Consider the following 15,811-nt stretch of genomic DNA (forward strand, 5'->3'; position numbering starts at 1 on the left):
ATATACTTTGATTTGGGGCCACTCATGGATGCCAGGTAAAACTAATGGAAAATGAGCTAAGGCCAAGGGTGGGAGAGTGCTGGTGTTAGCACCCGTTAGGTTCGAGCCCTCCCTGCCAAAGCTATAAATACAAATGACCAATTTAACAGCTTGAAAAGACCACCCTAAAGATCTCTACCTGGGATCTAATCAGTTGTTCTGCGCATTCTTTCAATTACGGGATCCCTGCCATGTTTATGGGAACTTTTACTGTGAGCATCACATTTTTGAAGGCTGTATCATTATGACCATCTTTGATCTGAGGGTGGGAAAACATGAGCTCCAATAATGCCTGCACAGGGTCACTCTGAATGGAGCTGTAAACTGGACTCCATAAGAGTCTACTGTGGAAAAGAAAAACCACGTAAGGAAAAGGGCTCGGATACCAGGGAGATTGCAACTCTGAGAAGGGATGCCATTAAAATCACTTTCGAGATCATGCAGGAAGTGAAATTTATTAAGAGCAGGTACCCAGAGTTTTGGCAAATAATACTATTTCAGGGCATTCTGAGAAAGGCAGCAGGACAGACACATTATCCCCACTTGAGTATAGCAACAGGATATGATTTATGAAAGAAAATGAGATCATCGTGATGGTTAGAAGGACGGAACTGCAGCTCATATGAAAATCAGCTTAACCATGAATCAACTGAGTCACAATGCATGTGTGTGACTTCTCAGGGGTAAAGAATGCAATTGCTTAAGACTTTATGAGGCTAGACCCACTAATAGCAAACTGGCTTTCCTGCCAAACACTCAAATAAGATGGAAGTCCGGAAGTATCTTTTCTCAATTATGGTTATTATATGATATCCCGTGCTGAAATACCCTGATATTTCAGGAACTTCTCATCCTCACTCTTTCTTCAGGGTCTCTCCTGCATTCTTATGACTTATGCTGCCACTCTCTTAAGTCTTACCCAGTACTCTCCCGTTGGCCCAAGATTCTACCTGCATGTCTCAAAGGTCTATTAAATCAACATGTCCCAGTTTACATCATTGGATTCCATCCCAAATGGATCCTCCACAGCAGGATCCAGCCAGCTATTTGAGCAAGAAAAAGGGAAAGTTATTCTTTTCTCGTTTTTTGTGCTTCCCATGGGTTATCTAGTCCTGTAACCCCTAAAAGCTGTATCACTATGTCCCTTTCTTATTTTCACTGAGAATGCTTTTGCTCAAGTTCCTACCACCACATGCCTGAAGAGTGCTGTAGAAGACTCCAACTCCTCTTTATAAAGTGCTTTTGTTTATAACATATTTCTTAATAACTATAAAAAGGAAAATGACCCCAGTGCACCAACATCACAACAAACAAACCCAAGATGACTGTGTCTCTCCCAAACATACTAGTTTTCAAAGGCTTTCTGTTCCCTGGAAAACTAAGTTCAGATTCCTTACCAAGTCATATGGTGACTCTCTTCTCCTTTTGCGCCTGGTGTTCCTCCCATATGCCCTCTGAAACAGCCACACCAAGTCTCTTGCCTTTTCCTAAACACATCATGTCTTTCATCCTGAGATCTGCAGGGTTTTCCTCTGCCTAAAATCTCCTTCAGAACTTGTCTGCTGAAAATTCCTACTCTTCAGTTTACTCATCTGTACAACAGGGTGATCACAGTGTTTAGAGGGTTGTCATGGAGACTAAGCAAAATGATTTGCTCCCCACGGTGCCTGGCACAGAGAAGCAACCACCAAATGCTAGCAATCCTTGTCACTGTTGTCATTATCATCAAATCTGTGTTTTTTTCTTTGTTTTGTTTTGTTTCAAATATGAACAAAAACATTTCCAATGTTTTCCCAGACCTACCTGGAAGTGTTAGTCATTCCTCCTCCCTGCTCCTATATGCCTAATTATAGTACCATATTACATCAATTTCAAGACTGATGGGATTTTTCCTATTTTAGCATCTCTGATACTGGGGTACCAATTAAATGTCATAGTTTAATTGATAGCATTTTTTCTTTTTTAGTAGTACTTGGAATAACAGTATTCCCTATGATGAGTGGCATCAGAGATGGTACTTAAATTTATGATAACTGCCATAAAAACTCAATTATCCAGGGTGGACAATGCATATTTATAGTAGATGGGAAGTCCTACCTTTTCTATGAATCAGAGAACCATCTCCATAAAAAATAAAAATAAATAAAAATTTTAAAAAAACTTCTACTTGGAGCTGTAGAGTAGCCAAGAGATATTTCATTTGTACAGACTGCACCTTGGCAAGGCCCCATCCCTTGAACCACAGAGAAGCAGCCTGATGGACTAGGATGCTATCATCTACTTCAGTTAAGCATCCCTACCTGAGAGCTGAACCATGGCCAGATCCAGGGCAAAAGCGGGGAGGGGCTAGCTTGTGATACTGTGTCCCAGTCACCCAGGACTCAAGCTGCAAAGGTAAAGCAAGAATATGAAGAAGAGGGTGAAGGAATGAGATGGGAAAGGCCAAGGGATCATGCTTCCAGACAGCCCTGTCCAGGAGAGACAGAATGCAAGCCACATATATAATTTTAAAGTAGCCATGCTTAAAAGTGAAAAGAAACCGGTCAATTAATATTTTATTCCTTTAACCCATGAGATTAAATGTGTTATTTTACTATGTGACAGATCTAAAAAAAGCAGAAATGAAATGTTTTGCATGTTCTTTGGTACTGTCTTCAAAATCTGGCGTGTGTTTGATTCATGCAGCAGCTCTCAGTTTGGACTGGCTGCAGTTCAATTGCCCGGCAAATGCACACGGCCAGGGCCCACCATTCTGGACTGTTCTCTGACCAACTCAGTTAAGTAATGAGTCAACAGGAACAGGTATTTCAACAGGGGCTCTTTTCACCATTCACCAATGGTAATTTTTCTTCAAATTCTTTTTGCGTCTCATTTTAGCTAAAGTTGTTATAACCATCATTTGAGGTTATTTCTATGTTCTTCCCATCTTCCTTTCACTCTGTTCGTTAAAGGAGAGGTAACTCCTATACTCAGTGATAGACCTTTCTCCAGTAAGACAGTCCTTGGGAGAGGGACAAAGAATATCTGATTCATCTTAGGATTCCTAGTGCCTATCACAGGGCCTAGGAAAGCTCTGAAGAAACATCTTTGAACACATTAAAAGGTACTAGGCTTGACAGTAATAGTTCTCAATTGGGCTGCACAGTGGAATCACCTGGGGAGTAAAGAAAAACGCTGATGCCTGGTCCCACTCTCAGAGATGCTGGTGGTAGGTCTGGAGTTTGGCCTGGGTGTTGGCATTTCTAAAATCTCCCCCAGGTGATCCTAGTATGCAGCCGGGGCTGAGAACCACTGTTCCGGGGCTTTTTAAGAACAGCTTATTGTGGCCACATCCTTGCCTTCCTGACATAAGCCGCAGTTTGCATCAACTCAGTTACCTCTCTCAGAACAGATCAAAAGTTTCTTAGGAAAATTTGTAGAGAAGAAGCTAAAACAGAATCCCAAAGAGTGATGTGCAAATTCCTTTTTCAAAAGGCATCAAATATTTCAGTGTTCTACATCTTTTCATACTTATCTTTTATCAACAAAAAGATTACAATTCACGGTATAAGTTTCTAAAAATGTTAGCTGGTTTGAAGACAAAGGATTCTAAGGCCCTTACAGTATACAGGCAAATAATACCCAGATATACAAACTGCAGGATTTTCTAAATTACAGAGTAATGGCAATTAAAAAGAGCAATGGAATCTCAGTACACATGAGTCTCATTTCGAGTTCTTTATACATACGTCAAAAGCAGAAATTAATTGGGGGTCCGTGAAGAGAAATATTTCATGCTCTTCTTTAGGCCATGCTAGGTTATATTTATATGATATATTCATAAAGCACTGCATCTACTTTAAAAAGTCACATATAAAACCCACCTAATTTTAGTCACATAACCTGTAAGAGCTGATATCACTGTCTGCTCTCAAAATGATTCCTGGCCTGATGGCATTACTTGCATTGTATATAAGGTTCAGCTGTGGCCAAGACAGATTCCCCTGCCCCGACCTCTGCTTCAACACAAATGAGCTTCAACTGGGATCTCTGCACCAGGGGAGCAGCTGGGATGAAGTTTGTATTTTAAACGTGAACTTTCCCCCATACCCTTCATTAGAACACATTTATTCCTATTATTATTATTATTATTATTATTATTACCATTGTTATTAGGCGGCAATTGCAGCATGTGGAAATTTCCGGACTGGGGATCAAACCTGTGCTATAGCAGCAACCTGAGCTGCTGCACCAACAACAGTGGATCCCCCAACCTGTTGTGCCACGTGGGAACTCCTGGAATGAAGTTTCTCTGACTCATGGACTGAGAATTTCCCGGCCAATCCCCAAGGTAGTTTAGCCATACCTTATGGATTTACCCTGCTTAATGGTCTTCTATTGATGGTGTGGTATCATGTGGCCTTATTAATAAATAGAAACAGCATGTTGATATACTCCTAAAGGTTCCTTCATGCATTTCCTCCGGCTTTCTAGCAAAAACAATAACCCCCTCTAACTGCCCCATACTCTTTTTGCCTTATTGAGATATAATTGATATATAACCTTATATTAGTTTCAGGTGTACAACATAATGATTCAATATATGTATACATCATGAAATGATCATCACACTTTGTCAACATCCCTCATTATGTGTAGTTACATTTTTTTCCTTGCGATGAGAACTTTTAAGATCTACTCTCAGCAACTTTCAAACACACAATACAGTATTACTAACTACAGTCACCATCCTGTACATTATGTTCCCATAACTTAACTGGAAACTGTGTCCCACACTTATTTTCATTTCACAAGCTAGGTTGAATCTGATAAGTCAGAATAGGAAATGTCCAAAAGGCATTAAACTTACACGTTCACTACCAGTGATTAACAAAAGTTCCCAACTCCTGCCAAGACCATAGAGGGAGGAACATAATTTGGTAAGATTTTTAAGAACCAGGTCTCATGCATATCACTTCCAGCTGCTAAAGCCCGAAGGGCTGATGATGGGTGCCAAGTGATTGGATGTATGACATGCACCTGGCCCCAATTTTCCTTTCCGTAGACAAATGAAAACTACAAGACACATTTCCAGGTTGCCGAGCTTGTAAAACCAAGGAGATAACCAACCATCCGCCTGTACAAGTGCACCAGCCTCACCTGTATGTCAGTTAACATGTACTAAGGAGGCTCCCAGGATCCATGAAGAAACAAAAAAAGCCTTCCCTAGCAAAGCTTACAAAACAGGAGTGGTGTTCAAGGATTTAACTTTTCCTAGCAGATTTGAAAGGCGGTAGAAAGGTTGCAGGACATGGATCCATGCTGGGCACCGATCCACCCTGGGAAGGTGGTCTAATGGGCTTGTGGGAGCTGCCGGGGCTCTGGTGAGATACATGGGGCAGTTGGGCCTCAGAGAAAGATGGGGAAAGGATGCTTTGGAGTGTCCTGCATGTGCAGCTGGCACAGCTCCTACCTTTCTGAAAGAACTCTTCCAGTCGGTCCTTGAACGGCTGCAGATATTCCTTAGGCGACTCCTTACACACCACCACCATCTGTTTCTCACTTGCTGTGAAGAGAAGGTGGCAGTTAGATTTCCTCAGGAACACGAATCTGCTGAGCTTGTGCTCTGCTCTAGGGCATTAAGACTGCAAAATCCGTATCGATCACTGTTTATCCAAGTTACAGGGGAGAAAGCAAAAACACATCAACCAAAATAATGAGCATCTACATCTCACTCTACATCTTTCTTCAGGAACAGCGAACGGCATCACCTTCAACTTTTTCTTTCTTTTTTTTTTTTTTTAAGAGACATAGCAAAGCCTCTGACTTGGGACAGGTGAGGTACTCTGCTTTTGGTTTCTCTCTCGAAAATAAAGGCAAAAATGACTTAAGGACTAGTCTTAGAGAATTAAGAGCTCAGACCCTCTTCGGATTCATACTGCCGAAGTAGAGCTTAGGACAGATTTTGCAGATTTTTTTCCTCGGTGGCCTAGCAGTTAAGGATCTGGGGTTGTCACTGCTGTGGCTCCTGTCACTGCTACAGCTCAAGTTTGATCCCTGGCACAGGAACTTCCATGTGCTGTGAACACGGCCAAATAAAATAAAATAAAATAAGGTGGATTTTGCAGAAATTCCCAGGCCTAGAATCACCAAATTGGCACTTCCTCAAGGGGACAACCACATCCCAGCATGTGAACTAACCCCAGGTTCGGGAGGACCTAAGTGCTTTGCATTCCCATTCATCTGCCCTTCCCATTAATATTCCACCGATACATGTGAAACCATTTTACATGTGATTTCCTTTAGACAGGGTATCCGGAATTTACATTAGGTTGCCTTTTTGATCATCAAGGCCCCTCAAATTAGATAGCTGTGACTTGGTGATATGGAAACCACAATAACCCATAGTTCCACATCACAAAGGCAGTTAATCCAGGCAAGAGGCATTCCGCCTAGGTTTCTCTATGTTTGTGCCAGTGTCAGAAGTGCACTGAGGAAAAGAAGGCTTCACTTCTCCCAAGCTAGAGCTGTCACGATCATGTTTGTCTGTCAATCATGGCCACAAATCACTGACATGTCCTTGTCCAAAAGAATATATTAAAGCATTGGATTTTCACTAGACAGAATTCATGCCACCTGGTTCAAAAGCCAGAGAAAGATATATTCTTGGAGGAATTTATGGAAGCACAAAGGTAAGGCATTTTGGAAGATGACAGTTAGAAAGGGTGTCTTTATTTATGTTGGGAAGTTTGTATACAAGAACTTAGCGTTTTCAAAACTAGCATCCCAGAATGTTTACTATGTAGGCAATCCACAAGCACGTCAGCACTGAAGCATAATAGGCAAGAGAGTTCACTCAAGGGTCCCTCAAAAGAGGTTAACTGACACTTTCTCTTTACAATACTGCCAGCCCGAGTGCTGAAATCCTAGACAACACTGGGAGACCATCAGATTGTGCTGAGAAGAAAGTATGATGTGAGGGAACTCTGGGAACTCTGTCAGGATCAGCCACAGGCTCAGAATCAGCTAATGGGATGCCTGTCTGGGATCAGATCACAGGACACAAGGGTCTAAGTTCAGGCTCTTCCTATCGACACTGTTACTTTCCAAAAGTTTTTAATAGAGTTTGTTTTGAGTATCTGTGATTAATAATTCTGATAACAATTCCAGTGTTACTTAGGAAACCCTGCCCGCTGGGATGCAAAAACTCCTTCCTGCTCTCTCTCTTTTTCTTTTTACAGTCACACCTGCAGCATATGGAAGTTCCCAAGCTGTAGCTGCCAGCCTACACCACAGCCACAGTTACTCAGGATCTAAGCTGCATCTGCAACCTACATACACTGCAACTCATGGCAACATCCGATCCTTAACACTGAGTGAAGCCAGGGATCAAACCCACATCCTCATGGACATCATGTTGGGTTCTTAACCCAATGAATCACAACAGGAACTCCTCCTTTCTGTTTTTTATTTTTTTAAAAAGAAATGTTTATTATGGTTGATTTACAATGTTCTGTCAATATCCACCGTACTACAAAGTGACCCAGTCATACATATACATCTATATAAACTCCTTTTCTCATATTGTCTTCCACCATGTTCTATCACAATCCTTTCTGTTTTTTAAATGATCTGTCTTCCTTGGGACAAATTCCTTAAAACCACTCAAACCATCCTTTCAAAACGCCCCTTAGCTCCCTACCTTGTCAGTGTAGTTGTCCTCTCTGCAATGGCTATTTCACATTTTTTTCTATTATTACTAGAGTTTACCTCTTTCCTAGTAGACGGGCCTGTGGCCAAATGCTAAGTACCTCCTTACCACCACTATCCTTTTCTCAAGATAGTGGCTTTGGGCTAGAGAGATGACAGAGAAAGAGGAGAGGGATGGAGGAGAGGGAGCTGGAATATGTTCCAATGGTAGAAAAAATAGGTCTTGCTGACTCAGTTGCTTAAAGTTTGAGGGAGAGGGGGAGTGAGCGATGTGTGGCTGGAAGTGCCATTGACTGAGACAGGGAAGGGTGGAACATAATGTCTTCTTGTTCTAAGGGAGAGGAGATCAAAACTTAACTTGAATATAAAACAAGATACCACCAAACTCCTGGAAGAGAACAGAGGCAAAACATTCTCTGACATCAACCTTATGAATATTTTCTCAGGTCAGTCTCCCAAAGCAACAGAAAAAAGAGCAAAAATAAACCAATGCGACCTAATCAAACTGACAAGCTTTTGCATAGCAAAGGAAACCAAAAAGAAAACTAAAAAGACAACTTACAGAATGGGAGAAAATAGTTCTAAATGATGCAACCCACAAGGGCTTAATCTCTAGAATATACAAGCAACTTACACAACTCAACAGCAAAAAAGCCAACAACCCCATGGAAAAATGGGCAGAAGACCCAAATAGACATTTTTCCAAGGAAGATGTACAGATGGTCAACAAGCACATGAAAAAATGCTCAACATCCCTGATTATTAGAGAAATGCAAATCAGAACTACCATGAGATATCACCTCACACCAGTCAGAATGGCCATCATTAATAAGTCCACAAATAACAAATGCTGGAGGGGGTATGGAGAAAAGGGAACCCTCCTGCACTGCTGGTGGGAATGTTAGCTGGTACAACCACTGTGGAGAACAGTATGGCGATACCTTAGAAAACTATACATAGAACTACCATATGACCCAGCAATTCCACTCTTGGGCATAAATCCGGACAAAACTTTCTTTAAAAAAGACACATGCACCCGCATGTTCATTGCAGCTCTATTCACAATAGCCAAGACATGGAAACAACCTAAATGTCCATCGACAGATGATTGGATTAGGAAGATGTGGTGTATATATACACAATGGAATACTACTCAGCCATAAAAAAGAACCAAATAGGATAACCTGACCCCCTTTGCTGTACAGTGGGAAAAAAAAAAAAAAAAAAGAACCAAATAATGCCATTTGCAGCGACACAGATGGCACTAGAGACTCTCATACTAAGTGAAGTAAGTCAGAAAAAGAAAGACAAATACCATATGGAATCTAATACACAGCACAAACGAACCTTTCCACAGAAAAGAAAATCATGGACTTGGAGAACAGGCTTGTGGTTGCCAAGGGGGAGGGAGATGGAGTGGGGTGGTTGGGGAGCTTGGGGTTAATAGATACAAACTATTGCCTTTGATATGGATTAGCAATGAGATCCTGCTGTGTAGCACTAGGAACTATGTCTAGTCACTTAATAGAGAAAATAGAATGTGTATATGTATGTGTAACTGGGTGGCCATGCTGTACAGTAGGAAAAAAAATTGTATTGGGGAAATAACTATTAAAAAAATAATAACAAAAAAATAAAAAAATTTAAAAACACACACACAAAAAACTCCTAACTTTGAGGAGTTTCTGTCGTGGCTCAGCAGAAACGAATCTGACTAGTATCCATGAGGTTTCTGGTTTGATCCCCAGCCTCGCTCAATGGGTTAAGGATCTGGCATTGCCATGCGCTGTGGTGTCAGTAGCAGACGTGGCTTGAATCCTACATTTATGTGGCTGTGGTGTAGGCTGGCAGCTGCAGCTCCTATTGGACCCCTAGCCTGGGAACCTCCACATGCTGTGCGTGAATCCCTAAAAAGAAAAAAAAAGTTAACTTTGAAACTTGTTTTCTATGATTTCTGTGAATTATAAGGCAAGATCATCAACTGAAAACAAAGAGGGAAAGGTACCAAAAAAAGATGAAACTATTAATGTGTTCTTGTTGCTAGTTCAACTAAATGCAAACTCACAGGCCTTTCCCATGATGGGACCATTCTACCTTTGAGCTCTATTTCCTGCATATATTTGACCAACAAAACCAAAATTGTGAAATGTCTCCAAAATACATCAACCAACATTCCCGTTCCCAGGCCCACACCTTCATTCTGGTGGTTCTCTACCTATTCTTCTCTGATCCCAGACATATTTTTACTGCATTTGACAAAGCCCTGCTCATCCTAAAAGAGATTCTCTGAGATGCTGGTATCCCCATAAAACCTTTCTAATCCAAAGTTTTTGTATCCTTCAAACATCTATCTTCCAGAGAGCATTTACGTTATACCTTTAATCATACTTCTTTGTGTAATTCTATTAATCCCTGCAAAGTCATGGGGCAGGTTTCATTTAGTCATTCGAAAACTTATACAGAGACCTCCTTGCCTATCTGGTCAAAGCATCAGATCTCCTCCTTTCAACTAGATTCTTAGGGGGAGGAAAGTGAAAAAAAATGAGCAATGTTGACCTCGACTCAGAGCGGGCTCTTCAAGAGCACAGTATGAACTCCTCATCCCTCTTTACTCTTCCTTCCTTCCCAGGAGAAGGTACATCAAGAAGTACCAGTCTCTTCATTCTGCAAACACTGTGACTGTCCCAAGCTGTCTTGAAAGGACCCAGTGTATTTTCAAGACCCCTCCCCAACATCCACCAGTTTATGCTGTAAGGCCCAAGAAAGTACAAAGATCATTCTCCTGACTGAGTAGTTCCCAGAGTGGGCCGAGAAGAGATCAGTTAGACACACTTTGGAAGAGGTCCGCTTTCAGGAATCAACATTTTTTCAATGAACTTTTCATGACCACATAAACTTCTCTTACGCTATCCTGCTATGATTCTGAAAACACAGGAAACCATATTTATTCTCACAATATAAACTGCAAGAGGTTTTTAAATCCTTTAACTAGCCCTCTCCTACAATCAAATTCCAACAATTCAATTCCATTGATAGAAGACTATGTTTCACAAACACAAATAATATATGATGAGGCACACCTGCATTTTGGTAAGAGGATATAATTGAAGCCATGACACCAATTTCTTCCAGGTTACTTCTCTGGAGCCAAAGCAAAGCCTAGGGCAGAGCTTCTTTTCCCAGTGACATAAGCAAAACCTCCACCTCCTCCTGAATTAAAAGGGTTGATCACTCTGGCTCTCTCTTTCTCCTGGCTGTGCTGATCAGAGCCCATGGGGCCCATCAAACTGCTCAGATTTTATGAGGCCATGTCATGGTATGGTAATGGCCTTGTGCTTGGATCAAGTCCACCCTGAGTGTAGGTGGGCTGTGGCTTTTTCCATCTGCAAAATGGGGGCCCTGTTCCTCCCAGGAAAGATATGAGAACTAAGTGAGATAAGGCATATAAAGTGGTTTGCAGAATGCCTGGCCCTAGCAAGTGGCCACGTATATATCATTTGTCACTTTTATGACTTTGTAAAATGGGTTGGGAAATATGTCACAGCCAGAATGGCAAGAGAGTCATAGCTCAGGATTAGGTGCTACAAATTCTCTACTCTATGTTTATGAAAATATACCCCAGGGCAAATCTCCGGTTTGGAACAAAGAGATGATGATTTTTGTTCCCTTGCTGACGTTCCACCTCCTACCATGAGAACTCCTGGAAGTAACTCCTTGGGGAAAAGATGAGGCAAAATGTGAAGCAAGTGCCCTGGGCCTCCAGGTCTCCGAGCCTCACGGTTTTGAATAAGAAACAATGAAGCCATTGCAAAGGAGAGCAGCTCCCCTGCTGTGCCCCAGGGTCCCCTCTGCACCCCAATGGGCCCAGCCTCCCATGTGCCCTGTTAGAATTAAACTCTGCACAATCAAAGCGAGGTCTGATCTCTGACTGACTCAGCAGAGTCAGACATTTGACGGCAAGGCAGCTTGCCCTCTTCAACTTATTAACTTGGCTTATCCAGGATGCACAGTAGCAGACAACAGGAGACCTGTAGACTAATTAATGATGACACTGGAGACTGGCATTGCATAAAGGAGAGAGGTCACTGACAAATCCCCAATGTCATTTATTGTCCAACCAGAAGATGCTTATACAATATTGCTAGACCACCAAGGTTGTCTCAGACACAGGCTGTGCCAGCAGTTCTACGTTAAAAGCTAAAATAACCCAGGTTCTTCCTCTCACACTTCTTTTTCTATTAAATTTGACAGAATTAAAGTATATATTAATTCTGTAGGTAGTTACTAATAAGCGATCATTGTGAGATGAAATACTGAAAACCAATGCGTACTAAAATAATTGATACTAAATTCAGTGTATGCTCCTTTAAAGGTTAGGTGCTTATGAAGCATTTAAAATATAAAATAAAGCATATAAAATATAGCCAATACTTCATAATAACTATAAATGGAGTATAATCTTTAAAAATTGTGGATCACTATGTTGTATAACTGAAACTTACACAATACTGTACATCGACTAAACCTCAATAAAAATTTTTTTAAAAATAGGTTAAGTGCTTTGAAGTATTTCAGAGAAAGAAAAGATAAAGCTTTGAATGGTTTAAGATTTCAGATACTAGAGTAGTAAAGTCATAGGTGATTATTTTTGTTTGCTTGGTTGGTTGGTTGGTTGTTTTTGGTTTTCATCCCTAAGAACAAGGAATAAAGTTTACTGAGTCATGTAAAAAGTATGGATAGGTTAGAAGGATATGGAGGGGCAAGGCCCCGGTATAATTTATCAAAATCTAATCATTTTAACAGATCAAACATACACAGCAATTTTAAAGAAAAAATATGGTTCATGTCTTTTTCTGTATGAGTTGAAGGATCTATAGGCTTAGTAATGAAGTCAGAATACATATTTATTTATTTAGGCCATGCCTGTGGCATGAGGAAGTTCCTAGCCCAGGGACTGAGCCTACACCTCAGCAGTGATCCAAGCCACAACAGTGACAACACTGCATCCTTAACCTGCTGAGCCACCAGGCAACTCCCAGAATTCATTTTTAGAGAAAAAGAAAGATTTACCTAGACTATGCTTTTTAAATCTGGGATTCTTTTCGCCTCTTTACCTAATTCTCACCATGGTTCTGTGCCAATTTGACCTTTTCTTCAGTTTTATAAGATCTCTGTCCTTTCCCTGAGCTCCATGCTCAAAGGACCACTGTGGAGGATTGTTGAAGCAACATAAGGAACTGAGAGACTACAAACAATACATGCTAATAAAATGGATAGCCTAGAAAACAAATGGTTGAAATGTACTACCCCAAGAATGAAACAGGAAGAAATAGAAAATATGAACAGACCAATTACTAGTAATGAAAGTAATAAAAACATTCCCAACAAATGTCCAGGACCAGACAGCCTCACAGATAATTCTACCACTCAGAAAAGAGCTAACACCTATCCTTCTCTAACTATTCCCAACAAATTCAGAAGAAAGAATGCTTCCAAACTAATTCTACAAAGTCAGCATCACTCTGATATTGAAACCAACAAAGATACCACACAAAAAAGGAAATTACAGGCCAATATCATTGATGAAGATAATATGCAAAAATCTTTGACAAAATATTAGCAAACCGAATCCAACAATACATCAAAAGGATCATTCACCATGATCATGTGGGATTTAACCCCAGGGTAAGGATTTTTAAATATTTGTAAATTGATAAATATACCACACTAACAAACTGAAGATTACAAACCATGCTATTTCAATGATGCAGAAAAAACTTTTGATGAAATTCAACATTCTTTTATGACAAAAATTCTCCAAAATGTGGGCATAGAGGAAATATACCACAACCTAATAAAAACCATATGTGACAAGTCTACAACTAATCATACTCAATGGTGAAAAGATGAAAGCATTTCCTCTAAGATCAGGAAAAAGACAAGGATAACCACTCTCAATATTTTTACTTAATATAGTATTGGAAGTCCTAGCCACATCTATCACACAAGAAAAATAAATAAAAGGAATCAACATTAGAAAGGAAGAAGTAAAACTGTCACTGTTCGCAGATGACAGATGATACTCTACATAGAAAAAGCTAAAGACACCACCAGAAAACTACTAGAGCTCATCAATGAATTCTGTAAAGTTTCAAAAAATATAGAAAACTACTGCATTTCTACATACTAACAATGAACTGTCAGAAAGAAAAATTAAAGAAACAAATCCACTTACAATCATATCAAAAAGAATAAAATCCCCAGGAATGAACCTACATAAGGAGGTGAAAGACCTATACTCAGAAAAACGTAAGACACTGACTAAAGAAACTGAAGATGACACAGATGGAAAGATACATTGTATTTGCGTTCATGGACTGAAGAATTAGTAACATTAAAATGACCACACTACCCAGTGCAATCTACAGACTCAATAAAATCCCTATCAAAATACCAAGGGCATTTTTCACAGAACTGGAAAGCAAATAATTTTAAAATGTGTATGAAAACAAAAAAAAGGCCCCAAATAGTCAAAACAATTTTGAGAAAGAAGAAGTGAGCTGGAGGAATCAGCTCTCTGACTTCATATTATACTGCAAATCTACAGTAATCAAAATAGTATATATAGTACTGGCCCAAAAACAGACACATATATCAATGGAACAGAACAGAGAGCCCAGAAATAAGCCTATGAACTTATGATCAATTTATGACAAAGAAGGAAAGAATATGCAGTTGAGAAAGGACAGTCTCTTCAGTAAGTGTGGTGCTGGGAAAACTGGACAGTTATATGTAAAAGAATGAAATTAGGACACTTTCTAACACCATATACAAACAAATAAAACAAAAAACCTCAAATGGATTAAAGATCTAAATGTAAGACTGGAAATCATAAAACTCCTAGAAGAAAACATAGGCAGAACACTCTTTGACATAAATTGTACCAATATATATTTTTGGATCTGTCTCCTATAGTAAAGGCATTGCAAGAAAAAAACAAACAAACTGGGATCTAATTAAACTTAAAAACTTTTGCACAGCAAAGGAAACCACTGACAGACAACTCACTGAATGAGAGAAAATATTTGCAAATGATATGACCAATAAATAAAGGGTTAATATCTAAAATACATAAAAGGCTCATACAACAACATCAAAAAACCAAACAACTCAATTTTTAAAAAATGGCCAGAAGAGCTACATAGACATTTTTCCAAGGAAAATATACATATGTCCAACAGGTACATGAAAAGATATTCAACATTGTTAATCATCAGAGAACTGCAAATTAAAACCACAATGAGATATCACCTAACACCTATCAGAATGGCTATCATCAAAAGAGCCACAAATAACAAATGTTGCTGAGGATGTGGAGAAAAGGGAACCCTTCTACATTGTTGACAGGAATGTAAATTGGTGCAGTCACTATGGAGAACAATATAGCAGTTCCTCAAAAAAACAGAACTACCATATGACCCAGTAATTCCACTCCTGGGTAGTTACCCCCCTGCAAAAAAACCCCACTAATTCAATAAGATACATGCACCCCAATGTTCATAGAATTATTTATAATAACCAAAATATGGGAGCAGCCTAAGTGTCTATCAGCAGATGGATAGATAAAGATGAAGTTTTATATACACACACACACACGTATATACACACCATGGAATAATACTACACAGTCATAAAAATGAAATTTGAAATTTTGCCATTTGCAACAACATGGATGGACTTAGAGAATATTATGCTAAGTGAAACAAGTCAGAGAAAGACAAATACTGTATGATATAATTTATACATGGAATCTAAAAATATAAAACTAACTAGTGAATATAACAAAAAAGAGACAGATAGAGAGAACTATAGTTACCAGCAGGGAGAGGAGGAGGCGGTGGGGGCAAGACAGGGGTAGGAAATTAAGAGGTACAAACCACTACATATAAAATTAATAAGCCACAGGATATATACTAGTACAACACAGGGAATATAGTCAATATTTTATAATAACTAGAAATGGAATATAACCTTTAAAACTTGTGAATCACTATGCTGTAGACCTGAAACTTACATAATATTA

The 15,811-nt window shown here is 39.6% G+C and overlaps 1 protein-coding gene across 15 annotated transcripts in view; it reads right to left on the reverse strand.

The window, feature by feature from the left end:
- Nucleotides 1-15,811, reverse strand: part of FMN1 (formin 1) — a 467,182-nt gene that overhangs the window by 98,204 nt on the left and 353,167 nt on the right. For all 15 annotated transcript variants that reach the window (XR_014814775.1, XM_084975416.1, XM_084975406.1 and 12 more), the window contains one exon: nucleotides 5,492-5,584. Coding sequence is in view for 14 of the 15 variants with exons in the window: in XM_084975416.1 (XP_084831542.1) it covers nucleotides 5,492-5,584 (93 nt within the window). In the remaining variant the exon portion in view is untranslated. The remainder of the gene's footprint in view (nucleotides 1-5,491; nucleotides 5,585-15,811) is intronic.

The sequence above is a fragment of the Sus scrofa genome, chromosome 1, assembly GCF_054392235.1.
Source record: "Sus scrofa isolate SSC_HxYL_T2T_F1_AM1 chromosome 1, Sscrofa_HxYL_maternal_Yorkshire_Landrace_v2.0, whole genome shotgun sequence".
NCBI classification, from domain to species: domain Eukaryota; kingdom Metazoa; phylum Chordata; class Mammalia; order Artiodactyla; family Suidae; genus Sus; species Sus scrofa.